Genomic DNA, 23,400 nt, shown 5'->3' on the forward strand with positions numbered 1-23,400 from the left:
TTTACATTTATTTCCTATTTGTTATTCAGTTAAATCCAATTATTATTTCAAGAAATTACATTTACAATGTTATTGAGTAATCGTGTTAAATAATCGTGATCTCAATATTGACTAAAATAACTGTGACTTAGATTTTTGTCATAATCAACAGTCCTAACCCTGATCTTCTTTATTGATTTTTCTATCTTTTAAAACACCATACATTTGTTTACTAGGCTCTACTTCTCAAGAGAAAACCTTGAAAGCAGACTTAAAAGGTTTCCATTTCCTCTCTTAGGTATCTCAATGCTGACCAACAACATTGCAGAGACGCCCTTTGTGATATTTCTTATCATTGGGAATAAAATACAGTAAATAAACATCTGGTCTCAAAACAAGCACTCCTTATATAAAAACACAGCTGCCAGTCATACTCTCATCCTAAACAGCTAAGTAGAACAACGCTGGGCGTGCATCTCGTCCGACTAAGAAATGGCAAAGTGCGAAATTTCTCATAAGCAGATACCACCTGCCACGTGTAGGGAAAACTGTAAATGAATCTCAGCAGGACCTTCCTGCATTATTAATAAGTGGATGTCTATCGCTGGAGCTCACTCTCAAATACAATATTAGGATGACGTGATTCCAAGCACTGTAGCGTTTTCTAGTTTCTTCTTTTAGCCTGCCCAGTGTTATCACTTTTTCAAGAGTATACTTTTATTTGAAAGCTTGAGCATGCGGTTGGATGGAATTATGGTCAGAGCACAGGAGCCATTGGTCTCTCTTGCCACATCAGTTATCAGCGTGATGCAGTTCTTTGGTCACCCGCGGTGAAATTGCATCTATGCACTCAATCATGTCAGCTAACTCGCAACACTCATAATTTAGCGATGCAGAACGCCGGACCGACACATCACTTACTAAGTGACAACTGAAAAGCTGTACAAAGTAGAAACAGCGTCCACCTTCTCCCTCCCCAACAGAGCAATCAGTGCCAGTCTGCCCACGGGCACCAAAAGACATCTGTGATGCAGATGCGAGGGTCAGCATGCCAGTGAGTCAAATGGATGTGTTATTTTAATGTTTTCATGCTGGAAAGACCAGATGCGCCAAGGATATTGTGTTTGGGATGGAGGGATTCAATACGAGATGCTGGCATCTTCAGAAGGCTTCTTAAAGGGATAGTTCTCCCACAAATGATAATTCTTTCTTCATTTGCTGACCATCATGTTGTTTAAAACCTCTATTACTTTCTCCTGCAGAACACAAAAGAAGATATTTTGAAGAATGCTGGTAACCAAACAACATCGGCCCCGGCCCATTGACTTACATTGTATGAACACAAACCATTTCTCAAAATATTTTCTTATGGGCCGAGTTATCTAGAAAAAAGCTGCTACGTATATTTCATACAATGGATGGAGAAAAAGAGACAGCCATGGTTTCCATTCACATATCTTACACAATAGCAGTGCCTTTTTGTCCTAGGTGTTGTTTACATCTGGTCTCTTTCAGTAAAGCACAACTAAAAAGCTTCATACTCTTCCCACATGTACTGTATTCCAGTAACGCTCATGAGAGACGGACAAGATGCTGTGAACACCAAGCTCACAGAAGATAAATGGCATTATTGGGACCGACCACACGGCAGCATAGCTTTAATCTGCTGCATATATTACAGTTCCCATTGATCAGTGCATCACACCATCACCTTACACAACCACCTGGCAGATGTTATTAGAATTTTAACCCAGCAACCCAGGGGCTCATGTAAGGTCCCATGGTGCATCGGTGTTGGTGTTTGGAGGGGGCGGGCTGTTATGTAATAACTGATCCATACTTTATCGGAACGGTAACCTTGGAAGGGCATCGCTCTGCACAGTGAAGATATGAGCTAGGAGATGAAAAGATGAAAGATGTCATTAATTCTAAGACCTCAGCTAGAAAGCAATATAAATAAAAAACATGGACTTTACACATATTTTTCAATATGTATCGATTCCAGTTGTCCTCGGTTTGACATTAGCTATAATTACACAGATTGTCATGTGGATTAGCCGGAGGTCTGAACAGTTTTGGTTGAAATTTAAGGTTTGAAAAAATATACAGAAGGAAGGTGACCTTGTTCCTTATATTATATTGGTGCTTTCATGTGTTGTGTGATTTTCTGGCAGTGTGGGAGACAATACAATGAAAAGGTCATAAACCAGCATAAAATTACAACCACTGCTGCGGGTTTCAATGAATTTGAGTAACGTCCCGCTGACACAAAGTTAAATGATCGAGGCGCTATGTTGCTTTAGGGACAGACCTTGCCTGTGCTGTGTTGGCTGAGAAGCTGAAAATAAATCTGTGACATCACACCGCCGCCACCACACGGTAGATCGACAGATGCCAAACAGTGAAAACAGTGGGAAATAAATAAAAGCATTTCTATTAGGATGCCGCAAAACATTTCTGCTTGGCAGTGGGACATACTTTATCTATGACTTCTCGGTGTAACAGAGCCTCTGTCATCAGGGTAAATGAACACAGAACCTGAAGTGCCGTGGAAATAATGAACAAATTCTGTTTCTCATAGGACTTTGGTAGTCTATTTGAATTCCTTTAAGGAAATGTGGAATTGCTCCAGAGTTCAGAGATGGAAACTGCCACTCCTCATTTGCCAGACGGAGTTGAACTCCTAAGAGGATCCGGCAAGCAGAAACACCTGGAATGATATTCAGAGATCCGCATTGCCCTTATAAGACTGCCCGCAGCCAGGGTTAGATGTTTGAGAACCAAGGCTTGGGACATTTGGAGAAGTTCACAAAGAGAAGTTATTGCAGGAGCTGTTTTAGTTTAACTGAAAAGGGGCATTCTTTGACTTTGATGGAACGCTTCACAGTAGCCATTATAAAAGTGCTGTCGTCTTCGTTCTGCTCCCCGAGGTCTACAAAAACTGCAGCGCTTCTGAGATATCCACCAGATTTGAGCTATTCGGTCTTTCCATTTAGTTCGTCCAATGTCAGCAATTGCTATTTTGTAAATTAGAGTGCATGACTCTTTTTACATTCTTAATAAGACATTTGGTCAATTTAACACTGGTATGAACTACCATGGCTAGACAAACGTATTAATAATTGATCATTTAGCTCTTATCCAAAGCAACTTACAGTGCAAACAGTAATACAGAAGGCATAAGTGGAAATAACTTTCTCCAGACGCCAAGTACAAATCTGATTGGCTGGCTTTTTTCCACTACTACTACTACACTTCTACTAAAGTAAAGTTGAAAAAATATATATAATATAAGTAGAATTATTCAAATTAAATGATAAAAATCAAATACATAATCAAATACAATAAAATATAACTTATGAAATAAAATAATAAGATCAAATATAATTTATTCTTGAGCACCTGCATTTCCCATTTTATGTCTGATTTCAGTTTTATCTGCCCCTAAAAATTATATGAACAAAATGACCTGATGCTGGCCACTATACATCATACCTGTCATCACTCCCGTTTTGCCTGTGACTCTCCCATTTTCCACACCAATCTCCCGCCACCCTCCCGTTTCTGTTATTTCTCCTGTGAATCTCCAAGACCAATGGGGACCGGAACGCATTCGCGTACCTCCATGGGAAGTGCTTAATTTGAGCCGGGTCCTGTTTCTGGAAAATGTCTGAATGTGAACTTTTGCTTTCTGGTATTTGGAGTGCTTGCATATGTGTGTCGGTACATTCCAAATGGGATATATTGTCCTCCGAACGGTACTTCAGGAAAGGAACACCACATGTAAAGTGTAATGCGAGGATCTAAGCATAGAACAGAGAGGCTGGATCAAAATGCAGCTTTTAAGATATTTAATAAGTCTTAATGAAAAGAATCCAATGACAAGAAACATTAACAAGATCAGACATAGTGAGGCAAAGAGAGAACAAAACAAAACACAACCGACATGAACTATGACAAACACAGTGGTTTCAAATACACAAGACAATCAGAGGTAACAAGACACAGGTGAAGTGGCTACGAATCGATGGCAACAGATGACATGGGTGTGGTCTGTGATTAAAGTGTATGGTAAGAAACAAGGGGGCGGAACAACTGTGGAACAAGAGGGAAACAAGGTACACTACAAAACAGGCGAGAGACGGACAGCATCATGACACAAAACGTTGCTCCAAATAAAGAGAAATTGCGTTGTGCTTGTTCGTGCGCAGCCAGCAGTGGAAAATTGACATGTAGACGTGATACTGTACTCTCATACAAAAACAGTTTTTATCGCTAAATAATCGCTAGAAATGTTTTAAACCAACGAGTAAAGTGATTAATTATGTTTCTGAGGACCTCGACATCCAGCATCTTCACCTCAAGATCGTCTGAGACCAGTCACCGGACAGCTGCTGCAACAACTGGTTTGCATAACCAAAGAATTTCTGCACAAACTGTCAGAAACCGGGAAGCTCTTCTGCATGCTCTTTGTCCACATCGGGGTCTCGACATGGCTGCAGTTAGTCGTCATAACCAACTTGAGTGGGCAAATGCTCACATTCTATGGCGCCTGGCACTTTGGTGTTCTCTTCACAGATGAATCCCGGCTTTCACTGTACAGGGCAGATGGCAGACAGAGTGTATGGCGTCGTGAGGGTGAGCTGTTTGCCGATGTCAACGTTGTGGATCGAGTGGCCAATGGTGGCTGTAGGGTTATGGTTTTGGCAGGCGTATGTTATGGACAAGGAACACAGGCACATTTTATTGATGGCATTTTGAATGCACAAAATATGCTTCACTGTTCATGCAGAGGGTCAAATGTCTGGCCACATAAGAAATAAACACTAGGTCTGATTTAAGACAGTCAAGGCTGTAGCCGGATTTCTATCAGTGTGAAATGTACGACAGGCGTCTTTCACGAGTTCTGCCAAGTTGTGAAAAGAGTTCAGCTCTCCCCTTGAATACAGAAGAGAGGGATGTAGAGTATAATACATCACTACACTGTGTAGTGATGTATTATACTCCACATCCCTCTATTCTACACAATGTGTTTTAACTGGCCTGCAAACGGGAGCACACTGAACATCAGGGTAGACAAAAATGCTCCATTTCATGGCCAGAGTGGAACAGCCCTTGATATTCATGCATCGATATGTTCATTCTTGGGGAAATAAAATAGGAGCCAAGCTTTTATCCTCCAGAGCCCAATTAACTCCAGCAAAAGGAAGTCTTGGAGGCTGCATTGAAAATAACATGTGCCCGAAAAATGCTTCGTTATTCTGCCAGTCTCCTCCTTAGATTTTGGATGAAAGGTTAAACAATAGAGTGACTGATTCACTTCGTGCTTAATTGAACCAGACTTCTCCTCAACATAATTATCAAAATCAAGAGAGTCATTTAGATGCTGTTAGCTATCATTACTCGCTTCTTTGCCACACAAATTTGTTTTACCTATAAATAAATTGTAATTAAATTTCTCACAGCACTGATGTATTCAAACGAGAGTGAAAATTAGGTCAAACAAAATTTGTACGGTAACACAGAGGAGTCCCTTTATAATAATAGACGAGAAAAAATAATAAGCCCGTATCCCTATGCCAAAACACCTAAAATATCAAATGAAATAAACTAAAACACAGTGGAAGATGAAAGGGAATATCTGACATTTAAGATCACAGGCTTGTCATCACATTTGATGTTGCTTTCTATTATTCTATGAAATTATCACAGAGAAGAGCTGACCATGAAAATGTATTTACTGTTTTACTAAAAGCTCTCACGCATGTCAGTTATCCTGACACATAATTCATTAATAAACTGCAATGAAGTCTTCACGCCTTCCTAAAATATCCGTCCATAATCTGTTATGACACAATAATAAAGTATGCATAAAATCTGAAGACAGTTTGTTTCATAGGTTGTAAAGATGGCCTATTAAGGTTTCATGAAAGGTTTATTTAAGTTCACAATGCTGCGACTCATCTGAACTCATTCATATTTGTCATACATTACAGAGTTGGGTTAAATAGGTCACACTAGCTGATCTCCAAAGCACGCTGCTAAAAGAAAAGCTCTCGCACAGCTTTAAAGCCAAAAATCTAGATTAATACCCCGCAAAAAGAGAAATGACACGAGGGGATGCATCCGGCTGCACTTTTATAGACACTTAAATGCCCTTTTCTCTATTTGATATCACTTGTAATAATAGAATCTTTTACAGAAATTCAGAAAGTCCTGAAGTCTAACAGGATATACAGAAAAAGTGGTCTTTAATTATTGACAAAAAATATATAATTCCTGGAGCTAGACTTACAGTAGCGCGAACGATCAGCATACAGTGCCAGTAATGCAAATGTCAAGGGTTAAGCATTTATAGTCGGGCTACAAATAAGATTATTTCTGAAAACAAGTAAAAGAAATAAGTAAATTACATTAACTAGCAAGTTAAAAACTATAACCCAGTATTATTTCTGGTTACCAACAGAAGAACGGATACTTGGCTAAACTTAAATGTGTCAAAGTTATGTTTATTTAATAAATTAACATACAATAACATTCAACCAATTATTTCTTTAATACAACTATCATACAATATAATATTGATATGAATTAATTTAAATCAATTAAAATATAAATAGTTATATAATAGTTAGCCACTAGCCTGACCAATAAACCAACCTGGAACAGACCAGAAGGTAATTTTAGGCCAGGTGTGTGTTTCTAATGAAACCCCCATAGACCACTATGCAAGATGTAAACACTGGTCCAGCATCATTTTTTTAATCTAGCATAACTAAATCTTAAAGATATTAATTTAACATTAATTGAAAGTGACCAGATACATAAAGTTGACCAGAAACCAGGGACATTGTCAAGTTAAATGGTGAAAATATAATTGAAACTCATTTGTTTAAAAAATGGAAAAAAATATTTTTTAATGTATTTTTATTGTTGCACTTACAATTATTACTTTTTGTACTATTGCAATTAATTACAATAATACAATATTTTTGTATGGCCATAACTGGTTTTAATAAAGTTGACCAAAACACTATGGAAAATAGTTTGACCATTAAGTTTACCATTGCAAATTATCTTATTGCACGCATTAAAGGAATTCTGGAAAATTCACTTTTATAAGGTGTTTGAACAATAATATGTGTAAGCAGTGTGTGTAAAAACACAGCGTATAATAGTAAAAATCCACTCGCTGCTTTTTTTATAAACCACATAAACCAGAACTAGGCTCCTCTAATGAGCGGTTTCAGATTCTCCCCTACGTTGACATCATCGTAGGGAAAACTCTGCCGACAACAGGCAACAACCTTCCCTATTTGCAAAGACACAACACAGAAGTAGAAGCACATGGTCTGCCATTGCTGTATTCTCTCTGTAGCATTTGTATGATAATATATATATGCAATATCTGTGCCAAAGAGGCAACACAAATGTCGTTTTTTCAAATACAACAATGAGCATAAAAGTCTCCATAGACTTTCACCATCTGACTCACTGATGACATCTAGGTTAAATTAGATTTTTGAAGGAAATGTTATTTCTGCTGTTAAAGCTGTTCTGTATAATACACTGACATAGTGTGTTTACGTACACTGTGGGTGGGTTGTGCCAACCAGGATTAGGTTTAAATCTAGTTTAAATTAAGGTTATTTAATAATTGTGTTAAACAAAATGTAAACCTACAAATTATCAAGTTTATATTCAGGCAATCATTTGATCCAGGTTTTAATTTAGCAGTAAATATAGATTAACTTTAATTCTGCATAACGTCTGTGATTAAACGGAAAAGACCTGAAGTGCTGAACCAGGGAATCGGCCATTTTAAGGGCAAAATCGCAAAATTCGCAAAATCCATCCTGTGCACTGAAACATTTGTTCCCTAATAATTCCCACAATGCACCGCAAAAACCAAGCAACATCGATGTGCCCTATATACCCTTACCGGAAATCACATGAGAAGTTTTGAAGGCACAAGCCACCTCAATGAACTTCATGAACCGTGAAAGACAAATGCTTATTTTATGTTATGTATAAACCAACGTAGCTAGAGAGGCAGACAACACAATCAAGTTACATTTAATAATCGAGTAAATTTGTGCACCGATATGTAACAGAAAATTAAATAAAATTGTATTTATATTGCGCTTTTCAAAATATGCATTGTTCCAAAGCAGCTTTACAGGAGAAAATAAGAGAAACATTATTCTAGTAAATAATATCTACTAAATGCAGTCTCCCGGTGGTTTACTTAGCATATTTTGCATTAAGTGAATGCTTAGCTGCAAAGATGCATCTCTAATCTAGATTTAAATTGGGCGAGTGTGTCTGACCTTCGAATAGCGTCGGGAAGATTTTAGGTGCTACGTATGAGAAAGCTCGACCCCCTTTGGTGGATTTAGATATGCTAGGTATTATCAAAAGTCTTGAGTTTTGAGATCTTAGAGAGCGTGATGGGTTGTAGTGTGATAGAAGCTCTGTTAGGTAGGTAGGGGCTAAACCCTTTAAGGCTTTATAAGTGATTAAAATAACTTTAAAGTCAATTCGATACTTAAGGGGTATCCAGTGAAGGTTTGATAAGATTGGGGTTATGTGATCGTATGTTCTGGACCTGGTTAGAACTCTGGCAGCTGCATTCTGAACTAACTGTAGTTTGTTTATTGATGATGCAGGGCAACCACTAAGTAGTGCACTACAGTAGTCAAGTCTTGAGGTCACAAATGCATGAATAAGCTTCTGTCATGATCACAGGGGTGGGACACGGACAGAGGACCCAGGTGCAGACAGCGGGCAAGGGGTTAACAGAGACTTTAATAATAAATACAAAACAAACACCCACTAGGGGTAACATAACAAAACACTGGAAAACAACAACATTACAAGGCTAACTACACTTAAACAAGACTAAAATTAACTTTAAACATGAACTACTAAACTAAACTAAACTAAACTAAACTAAACTAAACTAAACTAAACTAAACCTAACACCACACAGGAACTCACCCGACAACCACAATGAACCAGCACAAGACAGAAGACACAAGGGCATTAAATAAGGGACCAAATCAAGAGGGGAACAGTTGTAGGGCATGACTCAATAACGAGGAAATGAGAGGATGGGAACAGAGATGAGAATGGAGAGAGCATATGGCAAGCCAAATAAAAAAATGTCATCTCTTTCCACATTAAACATGAGGTTCTGTCATGATCCTGCCACTAGACCAAGGGAAACATGACATGATGCGGCAGAATCATGACAGTTTCTCTGCGTCAGCAACACATAGAAATGTTGACAAATTACGAAATATTCTAAGGTGGCAGAAGGCTGTTATTGTGACATTTGAGATGTGATTTCTAAATGACAGGTTGCTGTCTAATATAACGCCTAGGTCTTTTACTGTATTTGTTGGAGTAACAGTGTAGCCTTCAATTTGCAGGTTATAATCCAAAATATTCTGTTTACGTGTCTTTGGTCCGATAAGTAATATTTCAGTTTTATTAGAATTTAAAAGAAGGATATTACAAGTTATCCATTGTTTTATATCTTCGATGCACTCTGCCAATTTGGATGGCTGGGAGGAATCATCTGGTCTTGATGGGATATATAGCTGAGTATCATTTGCATAACAGTGGAAGCTAATTCCATGTTTTCTAATAATGTTTCCCACGGGCAGCATGTATATGGAGAATAGCAAGGGTCCTAGAACCGATCCCTGAGGTAATCCTTAAGTTACTTGATGATTCCCCATTTAAATGGACAAATTGATATCTGTCTGATAAGTAAGATCTGAATCATTGTAGTGCCTGTCCCTCATAGCGCTATAATTGTGTAAGCGATCTAGAAGTATGTTCTATCACACCCTGTGAAGTACATTTCGCAGTCCACTTATGACCAAATGGAACGTACCTTCTGAAACTTACAATGCTTTCCATACACATATTTATATTAACTAGACACCTCATTGCCCGCTGGGTGTAGGCCAACGCCACCGCCATATTCGTGAGGGCAAAAGCCGACTACAAAGACATACAAGTGAATGGTGGCGCTGCAATTTTCTGGATAAAACTCAACATTGTTTTAATTTCTTAACTAATTTCAATGCTCTTCACATGGCGTACGGAATAATTTTGGAGCCAGTTAAAGGTGGTTATAGACATGAAAATCTATTTATTGTCATATGGAACTGTTAAAACTCGGGCATTTCAAGCCAATTTAGGCGTAATAATTGTGTACACATCGCTAATGTGAAATCATTTAAGGTAGATTAAATGCATATGATCAGAACACAGCTTGTTCACTTGAAAAATCAAAACCATCATCTTTACTATATGACTATATACTGCTATTTTATACTTATAATGCAAGGCAGTTTTATTTGTTTTACTATATCACATACATCATGTTTTACTGCTGTACGGCAACACATTTCCAAAGTGAAAAACATTAGTTTTATTTAATACTCAAATATTACCTCGGATATTTTGTTCGACGTTTCTGAGTGGCATCAAGTTATTTATTATGGCTATGCTTTCTAATGCCTTGTTGTAAGTTCTTCTTCGCTGAAGCTGAGGCGTCCAAACAAGGTTTTTGTGTAGCTCACAGACCCCTATGCTGGTGTGAATAATCACTACGTGATTGCTCTGGTACTTTGCAGGATATGTTGATCAGGCTTTTTTTAGTGCTGTATAACGGGAAAGTCTGGTCACCTTATTTTAAATGTTATGTTGGTTGTATTCTGTTCAAAGGTTTGCGTGGTGGTAACTGAAACAGGGAGTTATTCTGGACCAGTGTAGTTTATATTTTCCAAAGTGGTTTATAGCTGTAAAATATATCCATTAAATGCACTGCCAGCCTTTAGCCAAATACATAAATACAAACTGTAAATACACATTCTCAAACACCTTTACAATACTTTCTTCTATAAAAGCACAGTGATTGTTTAATTAATCATAAATAAATAATATTTTTAAAATGACAACTTATTAGCGCTGCTTCTGTCACTTTTTTTTTCTGTCACATGTCTTTCTTTTTGAAACTTCTCATAATTAATTTTGCCACACAACATATTCAACATATGCCCTAGACTTCAAGAAACCTCAAAGTGTGCTGCTGCTTAAAGTGTTTTAACTTGATGGACAATAAAATGCATGAAAAATCTTACATATTTACAGTACATAGAGGGAGATCAATATGCAAGGGTCAGAATATCAATAAGGCCATGTACCCCCTAGCAACCACCTACACCTCCGTAGAAAATGCCTATATACTAACAGCCACTCTGAAAAACTTAGCAACAGCATCTCAATGGATAACAACCACCCACATCACTCCAGCAAATGCATAGCAATGTTCTCCCAACCACATAGCAACACTCGGACAAGCCTTATAGCTCCCTATCATCAATACACATGAGTTTTAAAATAGCAAGCAAAATGTTTGGCATGACACACACTATGATTATATAATATACCTTGAGAGTTGACGCAAGCGGCAATTTGAGTCCTGGTGCCATTTCCACAGTTTCCATTGCTGGGCACACATGCGCTCTCAAACTGTAACTGCCACTGAAAGCACACGGGTTCCTCACAGGGCATGGACTCCAGGAGGTGGGCACAGTTATCTGTTCCAGAGCCCTCCTCCAGCACCTCTCTTTTCCTCTGCCTGTAGCCTGTGAAGAGAGAGACAGGTGGATTAAGGGTATAGTCAGACTAAATGAGAGCCAGTTTCTGGTCTGTGAGTTCTGTGCTGTAATTCTAGAGGCGGCTGAACAAGCCTGCTGTAGAAACTGATTTGAAAAGACTTTGTCAAACAGTTTTTGTTACAGAATGAAATTCTCATCCGGCTTTGCTCGTAATTCGCCTGAATGCACTTCATTCGGTCATTTGTGAGGCGAAGAGGTATGACTGCAAACCGAGACCCAAATTGTGACTGAAATGTTGTTAAATTATGAATGTTGAACACATTAAAGCTCTTGTTAATATATAAACATTTAAAAAAAGTGTGCCATGCTGTTTAAAAGATCATTATTTTTTTAGGAAGTATTTAAGAAAGTAACAGCAGGCCGTTTTTTAATAAACATTTCGAAAATTGGCATATGTTCCTTTAACCATCCTTTGGACGATTTGAAAGAGCATTTCAGAAGAGTACATTAATGAGAAAATAAAGTGATGAATAAGGCTATAATCTAAGCATCATTTATTAAATGGCAGAATACTTTTTAAAGGCGAGCACCGGACTATAGCTGTCTGTATACCGTCTGATTTTGTTTTCGTTCTATGATGGATTGATATTAACTGCCCAGATCTTTCCTCTCGAGTATGTTCATGCCAAAGGTGGGTTTGGCTCAGTTCACGCCCCGCAGGGGGTCTTGACTCAACAGTCATGGGAAAATCATAGTGTCAGCCAAACTAGGAAGCCTTGAAAAAAACACCCCACAGCCTTCAACACTGCTTTGACACAAATAGCGTCAAACTCTCTAAGACATTGGTGTATTACATGATGACAGACTTGAATGTATCAAATACAAAATTAAAACCTAGGATTTACATATCTTACCGGCTTGATTTAATTCAACACATCTAAATAACAAAAGCATCTAAATGCTGTAAATCCAAGTATAGCCTAGATGTACACCATACTGGTCTACAGACTTGTAAACTGTAAATCCTTAAATCTGTGTCACAAATCATACAGCATGAAGGGTCGATAGAATATTCTATATATAAATCATAACATCAAAGGCATTTTGTGTGTGCCTGCAAGAAAACTTACTCTTTGAAGCTATATTTTATTTTTAATCCATTAAATATGTATACTTAATTCTGTCTTATGTAAATAGGGTTCTATTTTGCATTAATTCACAGAACAGAATACTTGTAGTTTACACAATCTTTCAATATTTAGTATCTAAAAATATACTCAAGATGTAAGCAGACGGCTATTTGTACATTATCTCTAATGGTTAGACTCTACATTATCCCATTTATTACACAGCTAAATTCTAAATAAATACAAAAATAAGTAAGGTTCTGCACTTTGAAGAACATGACATGTTATGGATTTTAAAAAAAGCAGCATTTTTATCCTTAGACTACACAGGCCAAATCCCATGACACCAAAATAGCAAATACAACAACCAATCTTTCCGAAACGACACCGGAGCTGCACACCGGTGAACGTGCTATATGCCATATCTTTGCTCGTACAGTACACACATACAGGACATGCCTGCAGTCCTGTCTACAGATCAATCGGAAGGAATGCCTGGATGCACAATCCCTCTTCCAAACTGTGAAAAACTATTTGGTGGAGACACATCCCTGTGGATATTAATAATTGAAAGGTTCACAGGAGCTATCGGATTGATTCATGGGAAAGACCTGTGGGCTGCAGTTCACATCTAATACTTCAGAAGCTTATCAGTCCCACTTCAATGCTCCCAACTCACATTAATGCTGGATATAATTTGCCATTTACAATCATTACCAACCCCATGTTCAATTCATTTCTCTGCATGCTTACGTTCCTGGTTAAAGATCACACAAAGAGGACAAAAAATATAACTGCGGGCAATTGGAGATTTGTAATACAGTAGAAAGGTTAATAAAACAACAACAAAAAAACCCACAAGGCCCTTCTGATGAAATTTGTGTTTTGTGTTTAGGACAGAAGTTCATTTTTGTATTTATGAATTCTCCATGTCTGAGTTCTGCATATATCAACCAATATCAAGATCAAATGATCCTCTGAGCACACTCAGGTAAAACACTAGAGAGCCGTAAATGATGTATACTCTCTTTAACAAGCTACTTTCTAAACTATAAATATAAGTAAATCCAGGCGCCCAAATTACAGACGATAAATTAAAAAGGAATTTTCTTTACTATCTAATTTGTTTTTATCCACATGGGTTTAAATAGAGAACAAATATATGTTTTGCTGCAGCCTGCCGTTTCTCAAATATTTCTAGTTTCAGAACTGATCTCAAATGACACACAGTGTTCTAAATAGAAATACATTTCTCGCCAGCTTCTTCATCAAGATATCTGAGCAATGCATTATGAAATAATAGATAATTCCTTTAGTTCTTTATTCATATATGAATTCATATTATGAACGGTGATGACTGATATTTTGTTGATACGCTGCACATTACAAATCAGTATCAGTATCACTAACATTACTAACCGACTGATATACCAAGAGACATACAGGATTTTTTATGAAAATTCCCCTATGTGTAAAGAGGAACTTCTGAAAATATGAATTTCCTGTAAGATTATCAAAATTTACATACAAATAATTTACAAGCAAAATATTTCATATTTAACCAAAGATTGCCTTAACCAATTACATTTTAGGACTGTCCTTTATAGAATTTTGTCATTATAAAAACTTTCTCTGGCAGCTCAACACAGCAACAGATGTTATCACCTTCAACAGTGTTGTCTCACACCAGGACAATTGGTGTCACTTAAAACACTCTGTTAACTTCAGTTTAGCTCAGTGGAGACATAACTATGCAGTGTTCTTAAATATACGCTTGTGCAGAAATGAATCCTTTTGAAATTCAGAACCCTTTGAGTGCATTTTGAAAGCTTTTGTAAGCCTTCCATGTTGTTATAATTTAAGATCCAGTAGGCCTGTAGTTAAGGTTTTTGATCCCTGAACGTTAAATACAATGGTGTTTCATGCATTCTGACCTCTTAACAATATTAAACATGCAGGCTTCTCATGCTTAACACGGTCAACTTGTCAAAAAACGAGTTGGACGTAATACATAGTATTTCTGTACTTGATAAAAAAAATTAAAAGTCTGGATTCCTGTTTCGTAACAGGGATCCTATTCCTTTTATCGGTTAATTCTCCCAGAAAGGCAAGGCGAAAGAAAGAGCCCACTCACGCGCCAATCAATCGGAGAGACCAGATTCTATTACCTTGCGATAGTGAAGTTTAGGTGTGTCTGTTTGTGCACTGCATTTCAGTAATGGATGTTAAGATGGAGCGGTCCCAGCGCCTAAAGATGCCGAACATGAACAACATGCTGTTACTGAAACTAAGTCATATGTCTGTGTTTGGTTGGCAATTGGTGCATAAGTGCATAATGTTAACAACACAAACTTATAGGGAATCAATAGTTATGCAGGGATAATGCGATGAGGCATGCTATTGTGTGCTTGTGATTTAGTTTCTCCCCCCGTACACCAGGACGTCACGTTTTTACAGAAATGATCATACAGGTGTATCTATCTTTTATAAATGTGATCAAACCAAATACTCTTTGAAGATACGAAGTATGCAATACTACTTTATAGGTACTCAAGATTAATATGAGATTGGAAGAAACTGCGTGTGTTATGGCAGCTTTAGAAATCAAGAAACCTGGAACCTGTAGGAAAAAAGTTAGAAGGCTGTGACCAGAACAGTACCCTTTGGAAAAGTACACCTTTGCACCTTAAGAGTGCATATTAGTACCTCTGAGGTACATACGGGTACCCGAAAAGTGTGCATGGTATCTAATGCAAACATACAGTATCTGTATCTGAGGACCATATTGACGGTTTCAGCGCTAAAAACATAAGCAAACGTTATGTGGCTCAAACTTAACTTCCAGAAGACCTCCTCAAAGAATCAATAACTGTTGAATAGTTTTAATTTAATCAAAATATGAATATAATTTAATAATAATATAAGTTAAATATAAAATAAATTGTTATATTATAACCAAACACAGTCCAGAAGGTAACTTCAGGCCAGGCGCATGCATCAGATGAAACCGTTCGCAGTGACAGCTTGGGCACATTTTTGACAATTTTTCACGTGTCAAAGCACTGGCTACAACCTATTACAAAAACATTCCGGCTTACAAGTTGATGTTAAATTGCAAAAAAACTTTCAATCTTTCAAAGTTTAAAACTGGGTCGAAATGACCTGCAACAGCACCAAAGTGCTAACGTAGATTTAATAGCTTCTATTATTATGAGCGTTGAGTGATTTCTATTGATGCCGGTTCACTTTGTTATGTTCTCCTACCCTTCCGTCCTTGGGTTTCCATGCAGTTGTCGTGGAGACAGGCCCCCCAGGAGGACCAGGATGAAAGCAGGCATTGCTGTGGGCACGGTTTGGAGCAGGGCTGTACTGCAGATGGTAAATCTCCTGCACACAGATGCCCACTCACTGGCCGAGACACTGCAAAACAAAAGAGCGAGAGTGTTAAAGGTCTGGATGAAAGTAGAGGAAAATTGTCCTACTCCAATTCACAACCTTTTGTCAAACAAAGTAGTGCAAATTGGTTTTATTCTCATTTTTAACACAGAAAAGTGTAAACGTCTTTTTTAAGTTTTCTGGTTAAAAGGCTTTATTAAAGAAAAGCATGAAACTAAATCTTTGACTTTGGTATACATCTGCCTTCGCCAAGAGCCAACTCGGCCTCTCACATTTACTGTGGTTTTAACATAGTGTGAGTTCTCTGCGTCAGGTGTAAAGCAAACAGCACTGTTGATTTTCATTGATCTTTATCCCCAAACAAAATTGATTGAAGAGAGACACCTTCATCTGTATGCCTTTCCCAACACAACCTGTTTATAACCAATCCAAACACGGCTTCGCTGGCTAGTGCGGCTTCTGGCAATTATTTCAGAACAAGGTGACTCTCTCTGATTAGCCCTAATCTTAAAAACACACTTCTAAAAGGCGAGGTTACTTGTGGTTTTACAGCAAATGGCTGAATTGAATTATTGAAATTCTTAAGCCAAGGATAATTTTGTTATTTTGGTTTGAGAACCCAAAGATGACCGTTGTATCAACAATACCGCATTCATTAAAATGAGTTGTTAAGGATTAAAAACACAAAGAAAGAGTGTAAAGTAATACAGTAGATAATCTTTCAAAACAATGGATTTAAAGATATGCCCTGTCACGTTTGTAACAATCTCTGTTTAAAACAAAAGATTGCAGGTTACTTTACATATTTTTAAGTGGGCTGGGATTATGGTAAATTACATTAAACATTTTAATACCTAACATCTCAATTTATTTATAATTATCTATTTTTGTGTGCTGTACAAACTTATATATCAGTTTTTCTTTTTCGTTTTAACCAAAAATTGACATGAAACTAAAATTGCATTGGTGATTTTTTTCTAATGTTGATGTATGTCTGAGAAAGACAGATTCTGGAATGAAAAATAAGTAAATTGGGGCACAATCTGTCTGGTTATGAGCATTCTCCTAATATCTTTCTGTGTCTTCATCAGAACAAAGAAATGTAAACAGATTTGGAACAAATCGAAGGTGAGTAAATAATGACAGAATTTTCATTTTTGGGTGAAGTATTCCTTTAAGAATTAGTACTAGTCTATTACTATTACTCTTTCATTGAAGTTTTGGTTCCTGTCCACTGACCCCTTTGGCATGTTCAGTTGGAACACGTATCACTTTCAGTCTTATCTTTAAATCTTACTTATATCTTAAACATACTGTCTGTGTGTTTTCTGTAAAAGTGGTTGAGGAGGATTGGTGGTGGTTGAGGAGATTCCCGCTTCCATGTAAAGCCCTTTGACTACCCAAAAAAGCGCTATATAAATCAGATGAATTATTATTAAACCGCAGTTACATGCTCACTGGATCACATTGACTGGACAATAAAAGATAACCTGTGATGAATAAGCTAGTAAAAAGATTCAAACAATGCACTGCACAAAGCTACGTTGCCGAATCACACTGCATAGCCATTATTTAGCACATATAGATCATTATTCATTTAGCTTTACGCTGAAGACACCATACCCTCTTTTCTGTGGTGAGGGGTGGAGTTATCTGGAACCTGCACACAGTACAGCTGTCTGGTCTGAATCCCTCCACCACAAAGAACGCTAACATTGTTAAGCCTTCTGTCCTGTTGGCTGAGGAGCGGGGCCACCTGACAGTCTCCCCAGTCTGTGTTCTTCCAAATATACCTGCAGAACAAAACCCACACATACACCCGCTGCGGTTAAACATACTTCTTTTGTTCAGACCCTATTGTGTCATTTTAGACCCTGCTGGGCTCCTCTTAGAAACCGAGTTGGATAAATGGACACAGCGCGCTGGCGCTGAAAGATACTAATAGGCTTAGTTTCCTGTTTTCCTGCAGGAAACTATCTCCTAATGAAAAAGCATTGACTTGGTAAAAGTGTTATGATGCATAAAGCGGGACTTTTAATGAAATAACAGCCTGCTGCAATTGATCAAACACATAATCCCATTAATTAGCTTCTCACAGTCTTTTAAACGCTTGGACGCTACAGAGGTTTAGTAAATAAATACTTGATCACAACACTTGAGAAATCGTTTAGTACTGTAAAACCCCAAGCTGTTTAGTATTTTTGCTTAAGGTTGAATTATTATGAGAGCCATTTGGATGTCAATCTGATATTTTCAATACAAACCTACAAAGTGTTCCTGCGGCTCATTTGATACGTCAATACATTATTCATGCAAAGTGCTTGGGTTCAATGCCCAGAACATCCATAGTGATAAAATCTGTACTTTGAATGCATGTCGGATAAGTGTCTTAATGTAAATTAAACAAACCTAGGACAGTTCGGAAGCAAATCTCCGATAATGTTGCAGGCCTCCTTTTCTTCAAGAGTGGGGCAGTCTTTCCCTTGACCAATGGGATTTTGCGTAATACTTCGGCTCCGGACGCGAAAACCTGGAGACATATCTGACGCTCTGCACGTCTTAGAACATGGGCTCCAAGCTGACCAATCAGACGTCTCACAGTCTCTGGGCATAATACAGGACTGGAACGTTCCAGGACCATTGTCAAGTGTACAAAGACTATAGGCGAGAGAAAAAAACAAAATAAAATGAAGATAAACAGGGGAATTAATTTTTTTTCATAAGGCAGTGTAGTATGTTTTTTTCTGGTTCAAAGTTTAATGGCAACAAAGTCAAATTTGCATTTACAGTATAAGAATAACAGATCGGTATTTGAGGCACGAGACAACTTAATTCTTATACAACATTTTTTTATTATTCTTTATTTTTTAAATACAGCCATGGTTCAGTGATCTTAAAGCAACTTAAGCGTCTGACATTTTCCAGGCAGTATAATGACTCTGAAGTGAAGTAATAGTTATGAAGTTGAGTTATTCACCTTGGCATCCAGCAAAGCAGGCACGTGCACAGATAGGGCTAAACCTGTGCAGAGCACATGCCCTTTTTGCCCTTACACCCAGAAGTGTCCTTTTATGGTGGTGGTTTTTTTTCATTAAATCATAGTATTGGTCACTCTTTACGTCTGTCTGCCTGTTTTACAAGTATTTAGCCTATGAAAGGTTAAAAAGAGTTTGTGACTAAATCTGATTCATTTATTCGAGGTCTGAGACATTTGGGACTGGAGAGATGGCTAGCATTTGCCGGTAGCATGTGCACACAGTAGCATTTCATCTTTTATAAATTAGATTTTGGCCAAATGTATTTTACAACAGGAAAACAGCACCCATATAGCCCCAACAACATTGTAACATGTTGATTTAAACGGTGATGTCAGCGTTTGAATGATGACGGAAAAAAGCACATTTGCACACATTCGCTGGTCAAAAACCCTGTAACTGCATTTGAGTTTGACACAAAGTGACTGAGTGATCGTCATCACCTTGGTTAAATATATCTAAGACATTTCTTTTTTAATTTATGATTGATGAAACACGCTGTAAAACTTGGATTTGAAAGGCTTGAGACCAGCTTTTTGGTGGTGTGGTTAAAACTTGTAACATGTACAATTTCACCATGTGATGGGTTTTTCTCTGATGGCATCGCCTTTTCAGAATAACGCTTTAAAATAAAGAAGTAAAGATTTTAAAACGTTTGAGAACCTGTTAGACACTGTTATTAACAGTAAGTAAATCTAAAGCTTTTGAGACTATTATTTTGTTTGATTTAATTTGTCATTAAGACCCCATTTAAGACCCTTTGGGGGGGTGGCCCTTTTTCAATTTCAGCACATGCCCCTCAAAAGTTCTGTGCACGGCCCTGCAGCAAAGTGTCGTCTGCATGCAATATAAAATGTGTGAATTTTGGTACCCAATTACAGATTCATCTGCACAAGTCACCCGATTCAATTACTTGTATATAATAATCTGTTTGTGTAGCATTCATTCTCTCCATTTTAAATGATAATTAGACTATAATTGGAAAAACTGCTTAAATTGAACTCAGGTGGGAAATATTCAAATCACCACGTTTCATTAAGCATGCAAGCAGAATACACAAATGAATATGTTAACTAGCGCGAAAGCTCGCTCTCACTGTAAAATAACACAGAGGTCTCTCGCTTGTTATCCTACACCTGCAGTAAACCTGTCAGTTCCCATTCTGCTCTACAGATCCCTACAAACCCCCCACTTTGAACTGTGAATGATGATGTCTGCGATTCATGTTCAACTAATGCAGAATGAGAAACCCACTCCTTGAAAACAAAGAGGTTCCTGTTGCTTTACCAACAACATCTGCTTTGCAAAAGACAAATGACATTTCAACAGCTGAACCAACGCAGATTCATATTTAAAACATGATACTGACAGAATACAAAGTCAGATCTTACTGTAAAATGCAGATTTGCTACCAGTCTTGTCTCACAACAGAAAAATAAGCATAGATGACAAACCCACAACTGCATGAATGCAAGGTGCAATTGTATCTAAATAAGCCTATGACAACGCAATGATATTTGTATGTCAAAGCGCCTATTTTCCTTTCAAATGAGGATTAACCTTATATGACACATTAGCTGGTGTTGCGTTACATTATGAAGGCTTAGATCAGACCACACCATGGCATGTTGCTCATCCCAGATAGCACAGGTACGTCTGTAAGACGTCTGCTAAAGATCTGGAAAACAGCTGCTGTGTAAAAACATCTTAAAACATCTCATCTTAAAACTAACTCATTCAGCATCAGTCTGCCCCTCTTCAACTACCTCTTCTGACAGGTTAAACAAAGCCTGCTCTCTTGTCACTTTAAACAGACTAATAAGCTCTTTGCATTACCTTACATCTGCACTGTTGTATATTTCACTGGTTTGCACTCTATCGGACACTACCAATCTTCTTACTTTTTTAAATATCTCTGCTTGTAATAGTTGTATTTGACATATAGGTATAATCTGTATTTATCTGTATTTAATATATTTTTTTAATTCTGTGTTAGTGTTAATTGTTTGCACCATGGGTCTGAGAGTAAAGCATTTCATTCCACTATATGTATGTACTGTATATGTGGCAGAATTGACAATAAATCAGACTTTGACTTGACTTAACAAAGGCAGTTTCACATACATTCAAAATCACAAACTGGACTGACATCTTCTGGATATTTATATGACATTTTACAGGAGAAACTCCTAGTGACGTACTCCATATGAGCAAACAATCAAAAAATATGTCTTGCAGATGTAAATGCAGACATCCAGTAGTCATCTCCCTGATGTATGTGTGCTATAAGGGATGACATCATTCCAGGTGATCACATGAAATTTCAAACAAAGGGTCAAGGTTTGGCTGGATAACGTCCCCTTAAGCCCATTCTACTCACATTCCCACCTGTCACATATCTAAAGCTCCTCTAAACAACACCATCAAAGGTAAAAAAGAGCCAAGACATGAAAGTCTACATTTGAGACTTAAAACCTTTATCAGGAGAGCCTGCTTGCGAATCAATATTTAGCAAAAGGAGGCATTTTTAAAATCATGTTCAAAGCCAGACTTAGTTACAGCATTCATTATCCTCGGTTTGTGGGAAATCCATACTCTTTGTGAGAGAAAGACGAGCCGTGTCCCAGACGACATCTAACTCTACCTCAGATTGAGAGCGCCACGAGAATAAGGCACAAGCCGGCCCCTAACAGTGATTGACTGCCTCTCCAAACTTGCGCTGTGGATCCAGAGATTGCCGCTACAGAGTAAATTCAATCCTTTCCATCAGGCTGCAGTCCATTCTGCTCAGGGGGGCAGCTCTCCCATGCCGCTGCCAGGCATGTCTCTCCGCTCACCTTGTACGGTTCGGCAGTGAAACAGAGATTAATGGAGGACTAACCGATTTTGCTAGGCCAACTTCACAGAGCTGTCTCAGAAATCCTACTTTCACACAGCAAGACGCAGGACCTTGCTTTAAAGAGCATAATCCGGGATTTAGACCTTAAAGGGGTTTATGTTCTCACAGGGTTTGTCTTTTCAGGCATGCATTGCTTGTACATAGATTATTGTAAATTGGATAGACATGCTTGATGCGTCTTTGCGCGTCTTACCTCAGCATCGCATTCTTCCCATCGCTTCGCACGCAACGAACTTGCCGTGTCTGGTAGCCGATCTCTACGTCCAGGCCCTTCAGGCCATGGTGATGATGGTGGAGACGGTGATGATGATGCTGGGAACTCTGGATATGCCGTTTCACCATATTCCTCTCAGTTTCTCCCGTGCTAAAGTCCAGCATGGTCCTACCACCCATCCAGAGTCCCTTATGTTGCGGCTGCCTGCACTCACTCCATGAACCGACTTTAAGGCTGTACTGATGTTCGCTCTCGCCAACCGGGCAAGATAACAAGTTTGCACAAGTCCTTGTTTGGGTGAGGTTGGGGCAGTTGGCTCCTCCGTACATCGGTGCTGCCAGCACATGGCGGGTCTGATGCTGGAGACCAGAGCCGCACGTTCTACTGCAGCCAGACCAGGCTGAGAAATCAGACACGACGCAGTCATGTGGACACGGGATCAAGCAGGCCTGCTCCAGTGCCGGGCGAGGGGAGAAGAAATCGCATATTCTCTCAGTGACGGCCGTGCGGTTTGAGGTGCGGACGCAGTGGACCTTCCGTCTCTGAATGCCATGCTGAGCCGTGATACACTCTGAAGTTCGCAGCCTGAGCTCGTTGGACTGGAAGGGGGCTAGAACGCACAGTGCCCATTCAGACACATCCCATTCAAAGAGGTCTTGGTGCCATTCACACACTTTGAAACAAGGCCTCTGGCTCTCAGGTTTGTCTGCGTGGCGGCAATTGGTGTGGTGCGTGGTCCAGCCCTCGGTGTGGATGCACCACACGGTCCTGGACTGAACTCCACCTGTTCCACATTCCTCTCCAATACACCTGCCCCATTGACCTAAAAAGGAGAAGTGAAATTTAAGCTCACAAATTTGAAAGGGATAGTTTACCCAAAAATCTAACTCTTTTATCATTTATAAACCCTCATTTTCTTTTTGTAGCAGAACTCAAAACGAGGATCGAAGAATGCTGGTAACCAAACAAAATTGGCCTCCATTTACTTCCACTGTATAAATGGATTCAAAACCATTGAGACATTTCTCAAAATATCTTCTTTTGTCTTCGACAGAAGATAAAAGTCAAGCAGGTTTGGAATGACATGAAGGTGAGTAAATGGTGACAGATT

At 38.4% G+C, this 23,400-nt stretch overlaps 1 protein-coding gene across 1 annotated transcript in view; it reads right to left on the minus strand.

The window, feature by feature from the left end:
* The window catches only part of thsd7ba (thrombospondin, type I, domain containing 7Ba), a gene marked incomplete at its 5' end in the record, with an annotated part of 151,091 nt that overhangs the window by 92,562 nt on the left and 35,129 nt on the right, over window positions 1-23,400 (minus strand). Inside the window, 5 exons of the mRNA XM_079463917.1 lie at window positions 11,448-11,645; window positions 16,010-16,165; window positions 17,765-17,934; window positions 18,551-18,799; window positions 22,269-23,112. Of these exons, the coding sequence (XP_079320043.1) occupies window positions 11,448-11,645; window positions 16,010-16,165; window positions 17,765-17,934; window positions 18,551-18,799; window positions 22,269-23,112 (1,617 nt within the window). The remainder of the gene's footprint in view (window positions 1-11,447; window positions 11,646-16,009; window positions 16,166-17,764; window positions 17,935-18,550; window positions 18,800-22,268; window positions 23,113-23,400) is intronic.

Source organism: Barbatula barbatula (assembly GCF_947034865.1).
Source record: "Barbatula barbatula genome assembly, chromosome: 9".
In the NCBI taxonomy this organism is placed as follows: Eukaryota; Metazoa; Chordata; class Actinopteri; order Cypriniformes; family Nemacheilidae; genus Barbatula; species Barbatula barbatula.